The 24,009-nt window shown below is 39.8% G+C and overlaps 1 protein-coding gene and 1 long non-coding RNA gene across 17 annotated transcripts in view; both read right to left on the bottom strand.

Moving 5' to 3' along the window:
- The window catches only part of PPFIBP1 (PPFIA binding protein 1), a 171,675-nt gene that overhangs the window by 51,329 nt on the left and 96,337 nt on the right, over positions 1-24,009 (bottom strand). For all 16 annotated transcript variants that reach the window (XM_053226074.1, XM_015065218.3, XM_015065216.3 and 13 more), the window contains 2 exons: positions 10,749-10,847; positions 7,407-7,612 (listed from right to left, as the gene is read on the bottom strand). In XM_053226074.1, coding sequence (XP_053082049.1) covers positions 7,407-7,612; positions 10,749-10,812 — 270 coding nt within the window. In that variant the 5' untranslated portion in view covers positions 10,813-10,847. The remainder of the gene's footprint in view (positions 1-7,406; positions 7,613-10,748; positions 10,848-24,009) is intronic.
- Positions 1,537-6,153, bottom strand: LOC128316376 (uncharacterized). Its single transcript, XR_008300194.1, has 2 exons — positions 2,595-6,153; positions 1,537-2,551 (listed from the first exon to the last, which is right to left on the bottom strand). It is a non-coding gene; the product is annotated as an uncharacterized LOC128316376 (long non-coding RNA).

The following is a 24,009-nucleotide window of genomic DNA, read 5'->3' as shown; positions in this document are numbered from 1 at the left end:
TCATTATTCCACGTATACTTTGGAACCTTAATTTCCTGCTTCTCTGAGACTCACAATGATCACCTCTATCCTTACCATTCTCAATTTCTTCCTCTCAATGAACTATCTTCCATTCTCCTTCTCCAACATCTACCCCAAGGCTTTGTGTCCACCACTCTACTCACCTCCCCATTCCTTTTTGCCTCTACAAATCCATCTTTCAAAGTTCCTACCAATCCAGTTCCTACCCCCTCATATTGTGCCATATTCTCTTCTCCCCCTCCACAGGCTTCCCTTCTGTGTCTGGTCTTGTCCTTCACAATTTAGCTTTTCATCATATTCTGCCATGGATAGTTTATTAGTGATTTTATGACAGCTGGTCACTTATTCTTCCTAACAGTCCCTCAGTGCAAAAATGTCATACATTTCTTTTGATTCTCCCAAGATTCTTATAAAATCATGAGCACATGGGGCACCTGGGTAGCTCAGTCAGTTAAGCATCTGACTTTGGCTCAGGTCATGATCTCATGGTTCATGAGTTTGAGCCCCACATTGGGCTCTGTGCTGACAGCTCAGAGCCTGGAGCCTGCTTCGGGTTCTGTGTCTCCCTCTCTCTCTGCCCCTCCCCTGCTCATACTCTCTCTCCCTCTCTCAAAAAGTAAATAATAAAACATTTCTTTAAATTTTATTTCTTTTTTTTTTTTTTCAACGTTTATTTATTTTTTTTGGGACAGAGAGAGACAGAGCATGAACGGGGGAGGGGCAGAGAGAGAGGGAGACACAGAATCGGAAACAGGCTCCAGGCTCTGAGCCATCAGCCCAGAGCCTGACGCGGGGCTCGAACCCACTGACCGCGAGATCGTGACCTGGCTGAAGTCGGACGCTTAACCGACTGCGCCACCCAGGCGCCCCTAAATTTTTTTATTTCTTAAAATTTACATCCAAATTAGTTAGCATATAATAAAACATTTTTTAAAAATTAAAAAAAATGTAGCATATAATTAAAAACATATTTAGTATAAACTCCTGTTGAGTCAATTGGGCATCCAGAGCATTGAACACCAGCCCATATTGCCTTACTCAAAATCCCAGAGATGCCTTCAGAATAACTCTTTCTACTTTAACTCATGATGCAACCCTTTACTGACTACATTTAGTCCACCAGAAAGTTTAAGTCAAACTTGGAATCAACGTGGGGGTTTCAATACCATATCCAGCTAGCAGTGCATGTGGAGGTGGGTGTGGGACACTCGGGAGGGAAGGGCAAGGGATCCAGCGGGACTGTAATAAGGATACTTTAATCAAGGAACTCATGGTGTTTGCCAGATTTTCCTGGCATGATGAGGGGAAAATGTCTGAAAAGTTCTATTTCTTACGGAATTATGAGATCTTAGAGTTAGTCAGGAACCACACCTGGGAATATGAATTGCCTGAATTCACATGGCAGGTGCTACAAATAACATTAGAGTCACAAAATACCTCACCCATCACCACCTAAATAGGAGTTCTTCTTTCTAGTATTAATTTCCTTTTTTAAAAAAGTTTATTTATTTTGAGTGAGTGAGAAGGAGACAGAGCACAAGCAGGGGAGGGGCAGAGAGAGAATCCCAAGCAGGCCCGTGCTGTCGGCTCAGAGTCCAATGTGGGGCTCAAACTCACAGACCTGAGATCATAAGATCATGATCTGAGCTGAAATCAAGAGTCAGACACTGAACTGACTGAGCCACCCAGGCACCCCTAATTTCCTTTTAATTATCAAATATACACACAATCAAGTATAAAGATATAATAAATGTTAGCATCTTGTCTCATGTGCCTCCCTTTCAAAAAATGTTTTATTATACAAAATTCTCAATATATATATAAAAATAGAGACTAGCATGATGAAACTTTATATGCCCATCACACAGTACCAACAGGTATTATTTCAAAGTAGACAAGAACATTTTGCCCATTATTTTTCTGAAAGCATCATACTGTGTTTTCCTTTGATTTTCTTAGTTCTGTTGGTTTGCATTAGTCTACAGTTGTCTCCCTTTTCTCCCCAAACTTCATTTTGCTTTGTTCTTTCCTAAGCTCTGTTGTCCTGTCTAAATCCAAAATCAACACGCAAGTAGTGATTTGCCACAATTATAGTTACTTACGTTGTAGCACAGAATTCATTTTGAATATAACATTCCCAAAACACAACGGGGAGTAGCTAAATTAAAATGGGGAAAAGAACATCGGCTCTACTTTATAAGGACAACAAATGTGAAGAAATAGATTAGTACTATAACATACACACACGCAGCAGCCCCCCTCCAACATATACATACTATCCATCGAGGTCAACATACTTACTTTGAAAATTAGTTTTAAAAACTGCCATACAGTTTTTTATTTCATGATTACATTTTTAAAAATTCAGTATCAAAGAGTACCTAGGTGGCTCATTCAGTCGAGCGTCGACTTCAGCTCAGGTCATGATCTCACAGTTCATGGGTTCAAGCCCCGTATCAGGCTCTCTGCTGTCAGTACAGAGCCTGGAACCTACTTCGGATCCTCTGTCTCCCTCTTTCTGCCCCTCCCTCTCTCTCTCTCTCTCTCTCTCTCTCTCTCTCTCTCTCTCTCACTCAAAAATAAACATTTAAAAAAAAATTCAGGATCAAGAAAGAAAAAGGAAGGCACAACCCACTAAAGCTCTTCTAATTAAATGTTATCTCCAGCTACCAAAGGAAACATCTCACACAAGGGCCTCATGCCTCCTAATCAGTTACATGCAGACATTCTCTACTGCTGCATGCATACATTCATTGCCTGCTCTCTACTAGACACTCTCGTAGAATAGACTGAGAAAGACGTGAAAGCCATGAACATCACAGTCAACGTTTCACCGGGGTTCAACAGCACAAGAAGGCATCTCCCACACTACCGTCCATAGAATCAAAGAATATGATATCAACAACGTTAGAAATCATGCCACCAGGCTGCAGGACTCTGCTCCCTTTCCTCTCACCAAGTATGATGGAATGAGGGTGGTGAGGCTTCATCCTTGTGCTGTAATTATCTCGGGGCAACACCACTGCCATTCGGGGCCACTGGAGCATCCCGTCTGGTTGGCTGGTGCCCCTTTTACTATCTACTGTACCTCTGACTTGGTCAGTCTTGAAACATTCCATCTATTTTTCCCTCTGAAGATTCTGTTGTGGCTCTAAAAAGGAAATATGATGCCAAGGCAATAGGGACAACCTCTTCGGAAAGCCCTCTATTCCAAAATCTCATCTCTGCTCAAAAAGGAAACCAAAGGGAGAAATCAATCTCATATACACTTCATCACACCCAAAAAGCCCAATCATGACCCTCTTCCAGGAAAGACATCAGTTTACTCAGTGTTGTCAGGAAGTTCATCAAAGACAGAAGCTCAGAATAAGCCTGAATACACTCTGTACTTTCCAAGACTGCAGATGTGGTCAAAAATCAGACTACGGCTTTCACTTCTACGTTTTAATTTTCTCAGTACTTGTCTTCCAGAGACAAAACATCTTCTTAACTAGACAGCCAGCTGGAGCAAAATCGAGTGCTCTGGGGTGAGACGAACCACAGCGGTAGGCCAGCTTCTAAGATCCACGACTCCAAAAACAGAGCTACATCTCAAATACTTGCAAGAACAGCAGATGCCAAGCGCTTTCATCTGCTGTTCTCATTAGAAACATCTGGAGGGAGCCTCCCTTGAAGTATCTGGGTATCTCTGTTGCCAAAATATCAAGTGCCAAGATACACTGGCTAGCCCACGATGCAGCTAATGCATGCACAGCTCCTTATTTGTGCAGCCACGGCCAGCACAGGGTGAGTGAGATGGATTTCTTTAGTGTCTTCTGAAAGATTCTTTCAGACACCTCACTTGAGTAGGGAAGACGGGCACTGGCCCTTCCTCACTTTGTTTTCATGTGCACCCCTATGCTCAAAGTAGGGAGAGGGGTTTATGTGGAGACTACATTATCCCGGTCCCAAGAATATGCCAAAGCCCTCTGAGTTACAGAAGGATGAAGAATAGAAGATGAAGGCCTAGAAGCTAAGGCCCAGCTCCTATTCTAGTAGAAGAATTATTCATTCATTCATTCAACATTATTCATTCATTTATTCAACATTTGCTGAAAGCCAGCTATGTGACCGGATGCAGATACAGCAAGAGAATCTTCTACTTTGAGAAGGGCTAACACGAGATGAAGAAAAAATACTGTCCCTATTCTCCTTGCCACTTCCTCTTTCTTTGCTCACTTTCATGAAATAACAGACAAGTCTCTTTCCATTCAATCCTAACCAACATCGGTGGCCAGGGTTTTCATTCAAAGTGCATCTCGCACTTATCACACTGCACTGGCTTCCTTCAAGAATTCTGCTGACTCGGTCCACTTGCTTTCCTGTGCCTGTGGACACTTTTCATGGGAGTTTATCAGAAGCCTGGGACCAGAGCGGAAGAGCAGCTTTAACTTTAGCTAGGATGTCTCAGCGAGATGCTGCATAACTCAGAGAATTGTGACCATGTACCGAATACAATCTGAATGTACCTTGTTTACCAAGGCTTGAAAAAACATCCCCCAGAGGCACACATGAAAAGACAAGCTGGCCAGAGAGCAGCGGGGGATCCAAGGATGGCAGCGTTGCAATGGGTCACGGAGCTGAGCATCAGGAACCTGGGGAGAATAGCCAGCAGCCCTGGACAGAACATGCCCCACATCTGAACTCTTTAAATAATGTGTGTTTTTATTTACTTCTTTTATTTTTTTTTAATTCATTTTGAGACAGAAACAGTGTGAGTGGGGGAAGGGCAGAGAGAGAGAGAGAGAGAGAAAGAGAAAGAGAAAGAGGGAGACAATCCCAAGCAGGCTCCGCGCCACCTCCAGCACAGAGACCAACGTGGGGCTCGAGACTCACGAAACTAGGAGATCATGACCTGAGCCGAAACCAAGAGTCAGAGCCTTAAACGACTGAGCCACCCAGGTACCCCCACGAGTGTTTCTATTTTTCTGAAACCGGTTACACAAATTTTCTTAAAAGGCACACTCAGAATTAATACTGCCTTTTTTTAAATGTAGGATTAAGACAGAAACGTACTGCGGTGATTTCTCAGGTCAGAGAAAGTGCACTTTTCCTGACTTACCTCATGGGCCACGACGCCTGACTTGGAGTTCTGCCAGCCACATTTTCACTAGCTTTGTTGAAAACTACATTTTTGTAATTTCTGCTGATTTTGAGAACGCCTCCTATTAAAACTGTCAAATAACCGGACACTTTTGGGACTGCATGACCTGATCAAGGTCACGATCCTCAACTGTGTTGGAGAGGAGAAAGCACTATAAGAATTCTCTCGGCAGCTCACTGAGTTAGACCTAAAGTAAACAGAAACTAATTGCTTGGCTCAAACAGTTCGACATATTTTTTCTGTTTGCCCTCTTAAACTTGGAGCTTGATAAAGCATGTCATTCTCCATCAATATTTGTATTAACGTGATAATGTTTCACAATCAAAACAGAGAATTCTACCTCAGTAATTGAACAAACACGGCGTATTCAATAGATTTGTTTTTTACCACAGAGAGGAACTTCTGAGTCTTAAAAGAAAATTTTTCATGCTTAGAAGGCTACAGCTATAGCTATTTTCTTGAAACAAATTCATTCTTATGGATTTAACATCCCTTCATCAGTAACAAACTACTAGTGTTACTATTTTCTCTTTTTTCTTATCCAGCTTCTGATCATATGAAACAATTAAATAGGTGGTAGAAATTAGCAGAGAAGGAATAACCAGCATCCTACAGGAAACCAGGGGGTCTCCCTGGCCCAGGCAAAGTAATAATTAGAAGTGCCAATGCCCAGTTGCACTGAGAACATTAGTATTACTCTTCAGTATGTGGACTCCCAAGTTGGCTATCATTAAACCTAAATGAAATCTTAATTATGTAACCAGTAATAAGTGCTTCTAAAATATTGTGGAAGCTTCTCCACAGTCTATACTTCTGTCAGAGAGATGTCTGTACTTCTGTCAAAAAAGTGAACCACAGGGGTGCCTAGGTGGCTCAGTTGGTTAAGCATCCAACTTTGGCTCAGGTCAGGATCTTACCATTCATGAGTTCGAGCCCCACAACAGGCTCTGTGCTGACAGCTCAGAGCCTAGAGCCTGCTGCGGATTCTGCCTCCTCTCTGCCCCTCCCCCTCTCGCTCACTCACTTTCTCTCTCTCTCTCCCTCTCCCCGCCCCCCCCCCCAAAAAAAGTGAATTATGTATGAGTAATGTGTAACCTAACTCCCCTAGTAATTGGAGCCAACCCTCTCTTGGCCTCTTTGCAAAGGGACCCCGTGGTTTTCCCTCTACTCCCTACAATCCACTCCGCGGTATTACCTTTTTTGACTAATCATCCACCAGGTTCACTGACAAGCACTCATAAATTAATTCAAGGGACTCACAACCCTATGTGGCAGAAACTATCATTCCCTCATTTTACAAATGAGGAAACTGACACAAACAGCTTAAAAAAAATTTCCCCAAATCATACAAGCTTCTAAGGGTCAGAGCCAAAATAAAAATTCAGATCTGTGGTCTCCAGCACCAGCATCTGTAAATGCCAAAATACCATCCAACCCCCAATTTTATCACCCTATTAATGTCTTTATTTTTGGTTGTAGTACAATACACACATAAAATGTATCATTTTTACCATTTTTAAGTGTATAACCTACAAAATGAACACATTTCTTGTCTTCTCCTTTGAGTATTTTTAGCGGTATTCTTTAGGTTTTATTTGTTCAACACATATTAACACCATGGTATTTACCATTGTGTTCAGGGAAAGGGCACGTCGGCCACACCACCAGCTTTTGAGACGGATGCCTAGAAAGAGGCCTCATTGTTCAAATGAATAAGAGCACCATTTAAAGTCCAATTCTACAGTTTAACTCGAGCACAAGCACTGAAATGACCACCTCACACCACTAGATGGCACTTCATATCAAATACTGCTACAGAGCTCGGCTGCTTTTGGAGGCGTCTATGCACCCTACTTCCTATTTAGAACTGCTGCTACTGGGTCCTTTAACAGTGAACTTCCCATTATTACTGAGAAAGCATCTATCACACGCAAGGTTTTTTCCCTTATAGGACTCTTTGTTTTAGGCCACGGCACGTCATCCAAGCAAAATTTGAAAGCTAGCCCACATTTATGGGCAAAATCAGGAGGTGAACTCCTGGGACCCGTGAAATGTACACTAACAGTACTTTTTAAAAAATTACCCTTAAAGAGAATTAGGATCCATTAAGGGATAAAACCACAGCAAACCTGCTGCCCTATACTTTTTTTTTTCGTGTTCGAATCCACTATTTTATGTTCTAAATTTTGAAATAAGCAACAAAAGACTCACAGCATGGGACTTGTAACGTGCAGACACCTACCATTTGACTCTGAAGCCATTCGACGAGTGTTTCCGCTGTTGAATCTGGGATCTGGCACCTCAAACCTTCCTTCTCATCTGTGTCCATCATCTCTAACAACCCACGCAGGTCTTCTACAAGGTGCAGAGCTCGCAGGCTTCCCATGAACGGGGAGGTGGGAGACTGGCAATCAAAAATTCCATTGGAATATTCCAAGGCCTTAGAACCTAGGTTAAAAAAAAAAAAAAATCACAGAGAGCAACAGGATTTATCTAAACAGGGTTTAGATAATAGACCAAAGCAAGTCAGGTCACAGTGAGGAATAATCAAAACAAGCAACAAGAAAAAGAAAATAATTCAGTCATGAAAATCTTTCCAAGTCATAGATTCTTGGTACAAAAATAAAACCATATAATTGATGGTAAATATCAATCATCAAATACCTAATAGAGAGGCCAATTGTGTAGTATGGTAAGAATGTGATGGGCTTTGGTGAAGGATGTGCTGACCTCATGGAAATAAGGTACCTTCTGCTAAGAAGGTAGCAGATCAGCTGAAAATATAAATTTTAAGTTTCCTAAAGTCTTGAAATTCCCTGCAGAGAAGTTGCACATTGAGGTGGAAATTGCATAGCATAATGTCAAATGTAACAGGGCCAGCTCCCAGTTAATTTACCAGAATTTACACTTTGGGGGAGTTCAATGAATTACATATATACATTTGTGTATAAATGCATGAGCCTGTGTGTATAAACATTTTCCCCCATGATTTTGTTTGCAACCTAACATCAAATACTCTTGCTAATATCAGCTTAAAAAAGTTTTACAGCCATTTTTGTTTCCTATTACTTATAAGGGAAAGCACTCTACTACTTAAAAACCCCATAACGAACCCACAGCCCATTCTGAAAGCATGCATATATATCCTCTTCATCTCTTTGATTTTTATTTCCTGGTCTATCAACTATACATACTAGCTTTATACTTAAGTATCAATAATTACTATATTTAGGCTATCACCATATTAATCTGAAGGTCTTCTAATTGGAAGAAAACTGTGAACCAATGTGTAAATTCTCTCTCCAATGGCTATACAGCTTGATCAATTCCAACGGTAGGGAGAGGAATTCTCTTTCAGTTAGTCCATCCCACCAACATTGCTTAATACTGGACCAAATGATTTGGACCCAAACCTGCGTTGAACCACAATAATGGCAACCATTGATATGCTAGGCCCACTGCTAAATGCTTCACATAACCCTCTGAATCAATCTCCTCCAGAACCATGTAAGGCTGAGAAGAGAATCCAGAAAAATATACATTGAGGAGAGTCTGTCAGGGAAATGGAGGAACAGGAAAGCATTAAAAAGTCCTATTCCAGCAGTTTTAAGCATTAGGATCACCTGATTAATATTATTAAAAACAGATGTGCCCACACTGACCCTCCATTCTGTTAAGTCTCCATCACAAAACAGGCGGGGCTGGGGGAGAGATGCATATTTAGAAAAACTCCTCAAATATTTGTAGTCTTATCTCCCCCCTCCCTCCTACCTGAGGAGGAGAACTACCGATGTTAATTTGAGAACATTAACCAGGTTCTACCCACAAAGCTACTTGACGGACTCACTGTGAGGTAGGACCTGGGAAATCTGATTTTCTTAAGAACGCTAATGTTGGTCCTCAAGCCCTGCCAGGGCTAAGGTACAAACACATTCATCTAGTGGAGTATGTAAAATACAAAGCCTCAACTACTGTCCTAGAAATACCACTTCTCTTGACTTGAGTTCTACTAAGAGTATAAGGTTATAACCTCTGGTAACAGTTTACAAATGGTTCTCATTATATTTTTTGAAATTGTGACAGAGAAAGACATCTATCAGTCCTTCAACTGTTTGACAGTATATATCATGCCCTGAGCAAGAATATACTTTTCTAGGTTAAACTTAACCAGTTCCTTCCTTGCCAGATGTGACTGTCAAACTCTTTACCTTCGTGGTCACCTCCTCCTCTAGGTAAGGTTCACCAATAACCTCTTTGAAACTGATATTCCAAGCACTGAATACACTATTCAAGATGTAGTCTAATCTACAAAGGAGGTCAACATGAAATCTGGTCTCCGGGATATACAAAGGAGGCCAAAGTGTGACCTGCCACTTCCCTCAAGAGAAGACCCTCTGACAAGAAAACACATTTGGTTTCTCTGAACCGCTAAAACAGAGCAGGGTCAAATTTATGTCCAGAAAAGTAAGCAACAGGGGCCAAGACAGCTCGAACTGAGAAGCGGTAGAAGCCAAATTCCACCTTGACCCTGACCTACCTACCCACTTGTCCATTCAACCTTCTCTTCATTACACTAAGTTCCTAAATACATAAATGTATTTCTCCTGTGACAAAATACAAAATGTGACATGAGACCTTAGGTAGCCACTACCCCTGGAAGACCACAAGGGACTGAAAAGGTTCACCTGCTAGTCAGTCTCCTTGGTCATGAAGAGAAAACAAGGAGGCAATGGTCTACACTGTTTTTGCTCCATCTCCATAATAGAGTATTGCTGAAGGTTCTTAACAAGGGAGTAATACAACCAGATGTGTGTTTCATAAAGGACATTCTGGTGGTCCAGAGAATGACGGACTAGAGCGAGAAAGCAAGAGCCTCAAGAACATCAAGTGTGAGGGTTACTTGGATAAAGCCAGACAGTGGTAAGCACAGACAAGACAGGTTTTAGAGAGGATAAAAGGGAACGGCAGAAAGGAGGTAGAATGGATAGAACTTGACTTAAATAGGGACAATGAGGGACAAAGGTCTAGAATGACTTAAATTTCTATTTAGGAAACTGTGTGGATGGAAGGTTATGAAATTAGACAAGATAAAGACTACCAGAGGGGCTTCTGAGGAAAGATAACGAGCTCAAAGTTGTACATGATGACACGGATATGCATATAGGCTATTTCAAAGGAGTACCTGGTTGGCAGTTAGAGACCTGAAGCTTAGCAGAGAACTGAGAAAGCAAATACAAAGTGAGAGTCATTGGTGGGAAAGTGATCAGGGAACAGATCAGAACATCCGTGGATACAGGGTACAGCAGTATCCCCCAAAGTGTGGTCCACAGACTACCTGCACAAAAATCACATGAGATGCTGTTTCTTTATCCTTGAGTCAGAAACCTAGGATGGAAATGGAATTTGGCATTTTAAAATAAAATGTATAAAATGGAGAAGAGGGACCAAGATGCAACTATGTGGAATCTAAAGGCAGCCAATACATGAAAATAAACCAGTGGAAAGGGAATAAAAGTGTTGTAATGAAAAAGCCAAGAGCGCAGAGTCAATGTGGTGACGCCACCTTTCAGAGGACGAAGATTACCTGCTATAATCCCGTCCATCTGCTCCAGCGCCGCAGCCAGCATGTCACTTGCATCACTCATCATGTTGTTATCTGTCAAGGGCAAATTCCAACCTAGAGCTGAAAAAGCAATGATGTCGCCATTACATCCTTTACGTGACACGTGCTTCCTGGAGGGTATGGTAACTCAACTTCAAATTGCAACCCCACCTAGATGTCAAACACGGAGAGAGAGCTTCTGAAATGGCAGAGCTGAATGACCTGGCTCGCTTAACATGCTGTGGCCCACCGTCTACCGTCCTGCGAGAGCACATGCTCCATTAGGTAATAAAATAAGGAAGTTTCAGTTCTTGCACTCAAGGTGTTTAACAGCCAGTAGAATGGTTTCCATGCTATACTCTACAGAGCTCTAAGTCTCTGTGAAAAGCATTGAAGATACTGATGGAAACTTCCTGAGGGGCCATCAGCAATGCTCAGTGGACAGATTTTTTTCTCCCTGCACCAGCGCCACCCAATTTCTGCTCTTCCAATTTTGGTCCCCCACCCCCACCCCTCCCCCGTATAAGGATTTACCGTAAGACGTGCCTACGAGAAGAGTTTATTAGCATATACACTAAACACACTTGCACACACCTACTGGGATTTTGTAATACAACAACAGCTACCATGTACTGAGTGCCTACAGTGGTCCCTATACATTTACATAAATTACTCATAATCCTTAATCATGACAACAACTCTATGAAATGAATAAACTTGTCTCCATTAGATAGATAATATCAAAGATGTCTGTTGATTTTTGCAACAGAAACACAGCCAATATAGAGCAAAGACCAGGTTTTAGTCTAGGTCTTATATAATATAATACATATTAAATTTCTGTTTATCTGAGTCTATCTGAAAAATAGGTTTATGCTGAAATTATGCCATAATCTACTCATTCTTTTACCTGTGAAAAAATATAACTGAAATTATCTTGGCAAAAAAATTTGATTATTAACAAGAAAAAGTCAAGACTATGTGATTTCCAATATTAATTAATGCACTTCAGATACTAGACTAAGCACCCATGTAAATTCTCCCAAAAGGCCTAAATAAAGCAATAATTATTTGTTTATCTTCAATAAATATTTATAAATGCTTATTCTCAACCTCTATACTTAACATGTAGTAGCAGCCTACTACTACATGTAAAATAGCTAATAAAAATGTATACAACATTGCAAATGTAGTATGTGATAAAAGGGAAAAATGGAGCAGGAAAAATGGAAAGGTTTGCAAATTAAATAGGGTAGTCTGAGAGAATGATGGATGCAAATGCCAAAGACGTCTTTAACAAATTAAAAGTAGTCACGTATAGGGGCTCCTGGGTGGTTCAGTCGGTTAAGCGTCCAACTTCAGCTCAGGTCGTAATCTCACAGTTCATGGGTTTCAAGCCCCGCATTGGGTTCTGTGCTGCCAGCTCAGAGCCTGGAGCCTGCTTCAGATTCTGTGTCTCCCTCTCTCTCTGCCCCTCCCCCATTCGCATTCTGTCTCTGTCTCTCAAAAATATATAAATGTTAAAAAAAAAATTAAAAAGAAAAGTAGTCATGAATAGATGGTCTAGTTCAATGGTATTTAAAGTATAGAATTTCTACACATCAATTAAAAAAAGGAAGCAGGGTTGACTCGAACAGACGTATAACAGAATACACCTTCAGCTAATAAACATAGGAAGAGGCTTAATGTCATTAGTACAAGGAATTTTAGACAAACAATGTGATACCGTTTTATACCCAGTCAACTGGTTAAAAAAAACAACAACAAACTGACACTGCCAAGTATTACAGAAAATGTAGCCTCACAGAGTCTCTTACGGAATGGCGGTGGGAATGTGAAATGGCTTAACAACTTTATGAATAACAGTTTGGCATTATCATCTACAATTAAATGCATTAATTTTCAATCTAACAATATTTACTCCGAAGTACATAATCATGAACATACAAAAATGTTCATAGGACTGAAAATGTGGACACAAACCAAATGTCCAACGCAAGAGGAGATGAATAAACTGGTATATTTACACAATGGAATTACATACAGCTGTCAAAACAAACCAAAGTAATGTATGTGTAGTATGATTAAATCTATATAGTATAATAGTAAATTATAAGTCTCCAATAAATTCAGCAAAATTTTTTAAGTTAAAACATTACAAATATAAATAGATTTTAGAAATACATACAGATTCAACATAACTAGACAAAAAGAAAAGAAGAAATGGCAACATGAAATTCAGGATGGTGGATAACTCAAGTCAGGGATATCGGGCGATAGAGGGGATAGACTGAGAAGAAGAGTTATATAGATGAATAAAGGTTACTGTCAAGTTTTTGTGTTAGGTAATAGATTCAGAAGAGTGCTTGGTACATCATTAAAAATGACAAAATGGCAATTTCACTTCTGATAATGTGGAATAGACTTTATTGGACAAACCTTCCCACAAATAGCAATACAAAACACTGGATAAAATATAAAAACAGTTTTGAAGAAACTGGAGAGCAAACACAAGCTGGTAGAAACTGGAGGGAATTCAGCTCTTGAGTAAAGGGAACCATAATACATGAGATACACATTTCTATATCTTTTTGGGATACAGAGTAGATCCTAGCTATCCAAATCTTATTGGCTCAAAGGAAAGAAGGGGGTAAACTTCTTAATACTAATTCATGGTAGGCTATGCTAAGAATATATGATATAATCCATTAAAATTACAAACTACAGAGATGTAAGTAAAAAGCCAATTGGGTTAGTGAAATGGAATACTAAGAAAATCGTCAATCCAAAAGTAGGGCAGTAATGGTGGGACAATAAACAGATGGGAGAAATAGAAATCAAATGGTAAGATGGTAGATTTAAATTCAATCATATAAATAATTACATTAAATATAAACAGAATGAACACTATTGAAAGCCAGAGATTATCAGACTGGCTAAAAAGAAAAAAGAAAAAAAAAAAAAAAAAGACAAACCTAACTATATGCAGTTAATAGATATGTACTTTAAATATAAAGAAATATAAAGTAAAAGGATGAAAAATGAAGTATCATATATATATAGTAAGCCTAATAAAGCAGGAGTGACTATATTAATATAAGAAAAATAGCTTTCAACAAAGAAGTATCACCAGGAAGAGATGTTTATAACGATGAGTCAATTCATCACGAAGTCGTAACAATCACAAATATTTTTGCAACTAATAACAGAACTTCCAAATACATACGGCAGAACCCAACAAAATTAAAGAAGAATTACATAAATTAAGTCATTCGTATTTGATGTAATTGTTGATATGGTTAGATGTAAGTGTACAGTCCTGTCCTTTTTGTTTGTCCCACCTGTCATTTGTTCTTCCTTTTCAACCCTCTTTTGGAATGGCAAAGGTAGGGGAAAAATCCAGTAATAACATAGAAGACTTGAACAATATAATCAACCATCCTTACCTAAATCAATGTATACTAAAAAAAAAAAAACTAAAATGCAGAATATACATTCTTTTCAAATCCACTATATTCATCAGGATGGGCCATATATGCAAGGCCACAAAGTAAGTCTCAAAAAATTCCAGTTGGACTTCAAAGGACTATACAGAAGAGTTAAGAACAGCAAACTGAAGTGGAACTAATATTAAAATAGAATTTCCATATTTATTAAAATTCTGACTTGCCCATGGCTTGAGTTATTTTAGAGGCAGCCCAATTTAATGAGCATCTGTGTTGATAAAACTATGTCAACTTTCATGACTGGGTAAAAGTATTTTTAAAAACAGTAAGGCTGAATAAAAAGGCTTCAGAAAATCCCTTGTTCTAAAAAGATCCTTACACACTTAATACAATATTACTCCAAATACAGTGGAAAATTACTCCACAATAAAAAAGATTGAACCGACACATGCAACATTATGCTGAGCAAAAGCCAGAGATGAACAATTATGTACTACATGATTTCTTTTATATGAATCAAGAACAAGCAGCAATCTACAGTGATAGAGAGTAAGACAACAGTTACTTGCAGGAAGTGGCAAATGATCCGGGAGGCGGGGGGGGGGGGGGGGGGGGGGCATGGCCAGGGGGCGTTCCTGTTCAATATACTGATTGAGTGGTTGGTTACACAAGGTTATACATTTGTCAAAACTCATCAAACTATACACTTTAAGATGTGTGCATTTCACTGTATGTAAATTTCATCTCAAATTTTAAAATTTGGTAAAGACTGTTATCAATTAAAAATGAAATTGTAGAGGGGCGGCTGGGTGCCTCAGTCAGTTAAGCACCTGACTCTTGGTTTCAGCTCAAGTCATGATCTCACGGTTTCTGAAATCAAGCCCCAAATCCAGCTCTGTGCTGACAGCGTGGAGCCTGCTTGGGATTCTCTCTCTCCCTCTCTCTCTACCCCTCCCCCACTTTCTCTCTCAAAATAAACAAACATTAAAAAAATTTTTTTAATTAAAAAAATGAGACTGTAGTTTTAAAATGAACTAAATAAAAGGGTTAATGTAAAAAGCAAATGCATGGACTTATAATGATGTCATAAATCAAAGATAATGAATAATCCAATTATACACTTGACGTCCAAAGTAAAAGACTCCGAATATCCAAGTCCCTTTGTTCTAATTCATTGCCTACCCAGAAACCTGCTGATTATAATTTGGTCTTGTGGGTCCACAAATCATTTAGATTAAAACTTCAACATCCAATAATTTTCATATGATAGCAAATTCACTTCTGAACTCTAAAGAGCTAATAATGTACTTCTTTGAATGACTTGCTGAAGGGAAAAAAATACCAGAAAATATAACTACCACAACAAAGGAGTGGGGTTTGGGTTCAAGGTCATAGCTCAAACTTGGGAAAGCCCTATTTGTTGGGTGATTTAAACAGCGATCTTGGGGTGGGGTAGCTCAGCTGGTTAAGGGTCTGACTCTTGATTTGGGCTCAGGCCATGATCTCATTGTATGGAGCCTTGAGTCAGGCTCTGCGTTGACAGAACAGATTCTCTCCCACCTCTCTTTGCCTCTCCCCTCCACCTCTCTCTCAAAATAAACATTAAAAAAACTAAAATAAACAAACAGATCAGCGCTATTTGCAGAAGTCCTTAGTCTAGTGGTTTCCTATTCCAATGGCTCAATAAAAATAAATTTAGAGAAGTCTTAGAAAAGCAATCTTCTGGGGATAACATTCATGTATTAAAGGACACACACACAAAAAAGACTCAATAGAAGAGAAAAGCATGTTCTGGGTATATTTCAAGCTTGGTCAGGACCCATTTAGAGTAGATTTGAATGGGATAAAATATTAAGGAAAGTTCCAGCAATGGGCGTGGTAGCTAAAGAGTTGGCAGAAAACCACATTTTGCTGGGTTGCTGACTGACTGATGTTTTAGGTCAGGCTCACTTCCCAGTCTCTCTGTGAAGAAGGAAAAAAAGACTAAGAAAATTAGTAAGTTTGTTCTAAACTTGGGTAAGAATGCCATTTATCCTAGCTTTCTCTGCTTTCCTTAGCTCAAATATTTAGGTTTGAAGAGAACTTCTAATTCATGCCCAGAGACAGATACAATTCACAGAGATCAAGACACTTAGAAGAAGAAATCCTTTTGTTAAGAGAATGTTTACAAACATTCCACTAGGCTGGTGGAGTGCCATATTATTATATGGTCATTATGAAAACAATATATATTTTCATATAAATTACTCATAGATTTCTCATCAATTTCTCCTCCCAAGATGCTCACTAGGGATGTTAATCAATTACACAATATTCCCAGTGTATGCAGCAATACAGTCTCAGCAAAGATAAAATGTCTTAAAAATGGAAAGACCGAGTAGTTCGGACTATCAGTGATTCCCAAGGTGTGGTTCCTGGACCAGCAGCAGCCTCACCTGCACCTAGTTAGAATGCAAATCCTTGAGTCCACCCAAAACCTACTGAATGAGAAATTCTAGGAGGTTTTTACAGGCTGTGCAGGTGATTCTGATTCACACTCAATCACTGTGCTAGAGCATAAGAACCCGTCTTTCCTTTTGAGACAACAAGCTTCACCCAAGATGAGGTTGAACTGGCGACCAAGGTAAACAAGGGAAGAGCTCCTCTCCCCAGTCACTGCTTCTTTTGATCCAAAAATAACAGCTCTGAATAAACAATTCAGGTTTCAACCCGATAAGTCTCCTTTTAATCTTCAACTATTAAGCCCTTATGCCTGTAACATTTTATGATTCTTATGCAATCCTCCTTGTTTTCTGGTTCTCTGCTATGCATCTGTCATCACATACTTTCTCCTCCCCACTCTATTAGCCCAAATCCTTTTCACCTCCAATCTGCTCTAACATCCCTGTAAAATTAATTCAGAATCACTTGAAAAGGCAACAATGGTAAGAAGTGGAGGTCAAGGTGCCCAGGAAGTGCCAAAAACAGAAAGACTGGGGATGTTGGCAGTAGGGGTGATATCTAATGTTCAACAAAATTTTTAAAATCTGTCAGGGGCGCCTGGGTGGCTCAGTGGGTTAAGCATCCAATTTCGGCTCAGGTCATGATTTCATGGTTTCTGAGATCGAGCCCGCACTGGGCTCTGTGCTGACAGCTCAGAGCCTGGAGCCTGCTTTGGATTCTGTGTCTACCTCTTTCTCTGCCCCTCCCCCCACTCACACTCACTCACTCTCTCTCCCTCTCAATAATAAATAAATGTTAAAAAAATGTTAATTTGTTAAACTCTAAAGTAAGTATAATATTGATGATATCATTGAAAATGTGAACACTATGGGGCGCCTGGGTGGCGCAGTCGGTTGAGCGTCCGACTTCAACCAGGTCACGATCTCGCGGTCCGTGAGTTCGAGCCCCGCGTCGGGCTCTGGGCTGATGGCTCAGAGCCTGGAGCCTGGTTCCGATTCTGTGTCTCCCTCTCTCTCTGCCCCTCCCCCGTTCATGCTCTGTCTCTCTCTGTCCCAAAAATAAATAAATGTTGAAAAAAAAAATTAAAAAAAAAAGAAAATGTGAACACTGTATATTTGATGATATTAGGGGATTATTTTAGTTTTTAAGTTATAATAATTATTTTTAAGAGTTCTTATTTTTTAGAAGTTATTAGCAAAATATTCACTGATAAAATATGACATCTGGAATTTGCTTTAAAATAATAAACAGGAAGGGAAGAAGGGTAAAGATATAAATGACACAAGATTAGTCAAGATTGTTGAAAGTGACTGATAAGTACATGCGATAACATCACACTATTCTCTCTACACTTTCATATACTTGAGATTTTCCATAATAAAATATTTACACTTTTTCATCCATATCTGTAGACGATAGGATTTTCAAACACCCTTGACCATGATATGTTGTCTTAAATACTTTATTTTTCTGTCATGACCTCAAGCACACCAAGGTCTCACCAAATATTTACAAACCAAATAAGAAAATACTTATTTTAACCACCTGCATAAACAAAAACACACACTCAGAAAATGGGATGGCCTCTCACAGAGAGTTTGTGAGGCAGAGCATAAAAGTGCAAGTATTAATGAATGTGCCTTAGTCAAAGTTACTTCTCTTGCTCACTCATATGAAGAGCCAAAAGATGATGGGGCCACATTGGTAAGTAAATAAATGAAACACCAAGGGAAAACAGGACAAGATAAAAGGAAACGAGCTTCTCAGCTCTATGATGTTAATATTTAGGAATAACTACAAGGGAATTGATAAAAAGGTGAACACAATAAGCCAAGATCCTTTACTTCTTGAATAAAAACATGTTGCTACTATTTGAAAAACTGATTGTACTAAATATCAGTAAATCTGAAGATCTTGTGAGAAGGTGAAAGAATGTCCCATTTCTCCTGATCTACTATCGTTAGCTATAATGACTGCAAGAAGAAGTTGTGAATTTGTCTAAGGTCACTCAAGAAGTAAGGTTTGAGCCCAAAACCCATGTTGTTCCCCATAGGTATTCATGAAAAGGCTAGTCAGCCCTGACTCAGACCACCAACCTTGACCCTTCTCACGAGCTTCCAAACCAGATTACATACCTACCTCCAGCGTGTGCAGCCCTGACTGCCTAGCATGCTGGACAACATACCCGTCCCTGAACATACACCTGCTCACCTCCGTGCAGTCACGAGAGCTGCTCCTTCCCTGCTCGGACTGCCCTGTATGCCCTGGGACACTTACTCTCAAGATTCAGCTTGGGGATCCGTGCTGCCAAGGCCTTGTTGCCTCTCTCAGAGCACCCCGGGCATGAGTCCACAGAGCCCTAATTTTATATTTGCCTCCTCGACTAAGCTGTGTATCCGCAGTATCTCGTGTGGCAGACAGCAGGCTTCCAGCGTGGTGCCGTGTTCCAGCAGCTCCTCAAACAGGTACGCTTCTGTCAAAATGACTCTAGCTCCTATATTCTGTTTGCAGCAAATAGTGTGACCTTCCTCTTAGCTGCATATGTCAAAAACTTATTTCCTCACCCTGACTCTTAAGAGAAATTTGGATAAATCTGATGGTTGCTATCACCTACAATCTTACAAAGTGAATTTTCACACTCTTCAAAACGTAGGTGAACCAAAGCCATTGTGCAACTTTGGGATGATGTTATTTCTAAGAGTTTGCAAACTGAGTTCCCAACAGGATGGAGGAGTATTAGGGGCCTGAACAGGTTTAAACTTCTGACTTTTCTAGCTACTCTAACCCTAACCTTCACGCATCTCTTCTTTTTAGCTTTTACAAACCCGGAGACTCATCTGTCTCCTAGTTTTCTGCCAGGTCTACCAACCTAGCCTTAGCTGGCAAGAGGTAAGCAGTTCTGGGATATCGGAAATCCAGACTGATACCCTGCGGAGGGCAGGAGAGGGTTAATAGCTACTCAAAGCTCTAAAAGGGAGGGAAAGGACAAGCATGTTTTATACACTGTGGGTCATGACCCCTATAATCAGAAGGCGGTGAAATAAATTTAGCACATTGCAATCAACATTTGAATAAAATAGAAAACATCAAGAGTGTCCCACAAGAAGAAAAGGTTAAGTATTGTTTTGTGAAACTTTTGATTCAGTTATATATACACACATCTGTATGCAATAAATATTAACTGAAGGCCTACCATGTGCCAGGTACGAGCAAAAAAAGAAAAATACCTCTGCCTTTAGCTAGCTGACATTCCCATGGTTTCAGCATAATGGGGAAGGAGCTTGGGGGGCATGCATGCATATGTATTGCATCATGATAGAAGAAAGTATATCTTACACTAGGTCAAAAACACTTGAGAAAGACTGCTCTATAGGGCAACGACTTAAAATGTGGTCTGTGAACTGGCTCATTAACTGTCACCGGTCAACTAGGAGTTAAGTTCAGAAACTAAGTATTTAGAAAATCTTATAGCAACTGGACCTTGCTATGATATCCAATTATGTGATCATTTTGCTGGCCCACCCAATTTTTTAAAATTGAATTTTACAAAATCAATCCATGATGAATTGGAAATAAGAAAAAAAAACAACAAAAAAACAAAAACAACACTGGTCCTTTACCAGAGATGGCTGGAGAAGCAGTGCTCTGGAGGACACATCGGGCAGGTGCCTTGGGAGAAAGTGTGTACCCAGTACTCAGATTGGAAACTGCAACTGTGGATCACAGAGAGAGAGAATAGGCAGCATGGGGAGCAAGAGAAACCCAACAACTGGGGAGCACCGTTCAGGTTCTCTCTGCACACATGTCACATGATGAAAGTAATTAAATGACAAGCAGAAAACTGTTTGCATTGATGATGACATGTGCTTAAATTTGAAGTGAAACAAAAGAAGTGAAACAAAAACCATTTGGGTTATGTAAAATTAATATCAGTGGCAGTCATATACTTGAACTTCTTTGTCTAATTACAATGCATCACAGCAGGGGCGCCTGGGTGGCTTAGTTGGTTAAGCATTCAACTCTAGATTTCAGCTCAGGTCATGATCTCATGGTTCATGGGTTTGAGCCCCGCATCAGGTTCTGTGCTGACAGTATGGACCCTGCTTGGGATTGTCTCTCTTCCTCCCTCTCTGCCTTTCCCATGCTCACTCTCTGTGTCTCTCAAAAATAAACATTAAAAAAAAATACAGAATGATATTCTTATGATGCATCACAGCAGCAAAACACGTTTAATTTCTGATCCAGTTGGTTTTAATTATAGCAATAAAGGCTACATAGTTCATGCTACAACTTCATAGTCTGTCACTAATACTACACGGCCAAAAATGTACTGTATTTAAAAACGAAAGAATCCTGCCAGCATACCAAATGGATTGGGGAGAATGGTAAAAATTGTGGGCTAGGGAACAGTTTTGTGGAGGAATAAGACTCTATAATAATTTAAAAAACTAAACTGTCTAGTGGATAATTTCTGTTGGTTTTATTTCAATGAGGAGTTAGTTACACTGTTGGCTGTATAGTAAGCAGAAGGTCATCTTTTTCTTTAATAGCATATATGTGTCTGGCCATAACAGACAAGTCTTCAGCTCCTGGAGGAAAAAAATCCAAGCCAGAGCCATTTCTGAAACCAATACTCTACTGTGTATTAACTAACTAAAATCAAAAAAATTATTGTAAAAGAAGAAAAACAGAGCCCTGAAATGATATAGCTGAAAGTACAAAATACATTCTTAACACTATTAAAATATTAAAAAGACACGAAAATTTTGTACAATTAATGAGTCCCCAATCAAGTATTAATTGATGGATGATACAATGTTTTGCAAACTATTTCTATTTCAGTTGTGAATGACTAGCACTAACTGCTGCAGTGGGAGATGTCTTAGGGGAGGGGTAAAGAGAATCAGGAAAGCGAGGCCAAAAATTATTTCCCAACACAAGAGCTGACAAACTATAGCCCATAAACCAACTCAGGCCCACTACCTGTTTCTGTAAATAAAGTTTCATTGGAACAAAGTCACACTCATTCGTTCACATATCATCTGTGGCTACTTGCACGTTCAGCGGCAGAATGAGTAGTTTTAACTCACAAAGCCTAAAGTATTTACTATCCGGCCAAATGCAGGAAATGTCAGCGAACCCCTGCCCCAACCCATCCCATAGCCTCCTGACAATCCACAGAATCCTCTCCTATATGCACATTCACCCACTGACTAAACAATATATATATTTTTTTCTTTTGTGTGAGAGAGCAGGGGAAGGGGAGAGGGAGAGAAAGAATCTTAGGAAGGCTCCATGTTCAGCGTGGAGCTGGACGCTGGGCTCAATCACATGACCCTGAGATCATGACCTGAGCCGAAATCGAGTCGGACGTTCAACTGACTGAGCCACCAAGATGCCCTGAACAATATTTACTGAGTACCTATTATGCATCAGGCACAAATATAAGTGATGAGGGTATAACAGTAAAGAAAAAGAAAAAAAGAAAATGGAGAAGAAAAAAGAGTAAAAGTTGTTATTCTAATGGCAAGAAACTATAAGCAAATAGTTTAAATATACAGTAGATGATATGGTGATAAGTGATATGGGAAAACAAAGCAAAGGAGAATTAAGTTAACATTAACTTACTACGTATCGGTCACTGTTTTACATGCTCTTCATGTATTAATTCATTGAATCTTCTCAATAATCCTATTGACAAATATTTAGCCCTATTTTATAGGTTATAAAACTGAGCCACAGAAAGACACTCAAGTCATACAGCTAGAAGAAGGATGTGAGGCCAGACAGACCCAACTCTAGAGCCCATGCTCTTAATTACACATTGTGATGGCTCTTTGTGCAGAAAGGGAATGACAGGGAGTCACAATTTTAATATGCTAATCAGGGAAGACCCCAATGATAAAATGATGCCGGGCAAAGCTTGGTAAGAGGTGAGGGGGAGGGGCCCTCGGTGGCTCAGTCGGTTGAGCATCTGAGTCTTGATTTGGGCTTAGGTCATGACCTCACAATTCATGAGATTGAGCCCCATGTCTGGCTCCCGTGCAACCTGCTTGGGATTCTCTGCCCCTCCCCAACTTGTTCCTCTCTCTCTCTCTCTCTCTCTCTCTCTCTCTTTCACAAAATAAATAAATAAACTTAAAAAAAAAAAGAGGTGAGGGGGGAAAGTCACATGACTATATAGGAAGAGCTTCCATGTAGAAACAACCAACCAGTACAACGGCCAGAAGGGAGAACTTGATGTAGCTTCATGTAGTCTGTATAAGGGGAGAAGTCACACAGTGAAATGCACAGATCTTAACTGTACAGTTTGATGAGTTCTGATGAATGCACACACCTACATAACACACCCCCAATAAGATATCAACACTTTTATCACCTTGTGTGTGTTTTGATGGAAAAGCTAACACAATTTGATACACTGCTTGGGAAAAAGAAAGGACTCAAGGGCTGTGGCCTACTCCATAGAAGGATGGGGTGGCCATTTACCGAGGTGACCAACCTGCCTGCTCCCAACTCTGAGCATGACAAGTACTTCCTCTACCTATCAAAGGAAGGAAGCAAGAACTACTAAATCATCATCCATGGAGTCATCACCTGCTATCTTTTGCACTAAAGCCAAACGAAACACCAGCATCTTGTACGTGAAAGCTATATGTCATGGCAGAACACCCAAGCAAAATTTGTGACTATGGCATCAAACACTCCCATAGCACTCCTTTTGCATATATATATACTTCTATTGCCAGGTACCATATGGAACCATTAGTTGTCTCTGCTAGATGCTATACTTGGCAGGTAGGCTCACTTAACTAGGCCTGTGGAATAGAGTCTCTACTTGAGTGAGCTTTTTAAGAACTAAGGTCCTACTCTTAATAATTTCTACCAAGCTTAGCTCAGGATATAGTGCTCAGTAAAGATTCAATAAATAAATGAATAATCATTTATATCCACCAACACAAAACTATTCATTAATCACCATAAAGCATGCTATACTCTCCCTCGCTCGCACGCTCTCTCTCTCTCCCCCCTATAGAGTGCTGCACAGGAAAGAATGGTACATTAATGGACTTATTTGGCAATTTTGTGTTTTAGATCATCAACCCAAATTTTTTTTTCATTTTAATAAAAGTTCTGGTAACCCATACCTTTCAAGAGAGAATGTGCTATCTGTTGAATAACTAGGGCAAGGCTACCAAATGGCAAATATTAATCAGGATTTTTCATTTTTACTGTATACAGAACTAGTGCTTCAAAATGACATGAAAAAATGTATACATTCATTGATACACATACATGTTCATTCAAAGAGTATTTATCACATCCCCACCACATGCCAGAAACTACTGTTCCAA

This window comes from Acinonyx jubatus, chromosome B4 (assembly GCF_027475565.1).
Source record: "Acinonyx jubatus isolate Ajub_Pintada_27869175 chromosome B4, VMU_Ajub_asm_v1.0, whole genome shotgun sequence".
NCBI classification, from domain to species: Eukaryota; Metazoa; Chordata; class Mammalia; order Carnivora; family Felidae; genus Acinonyx; species Acinonyx jubatus.
This window is presented reverse-complemented; position numbering and strand designations above follow the sequence as displayed.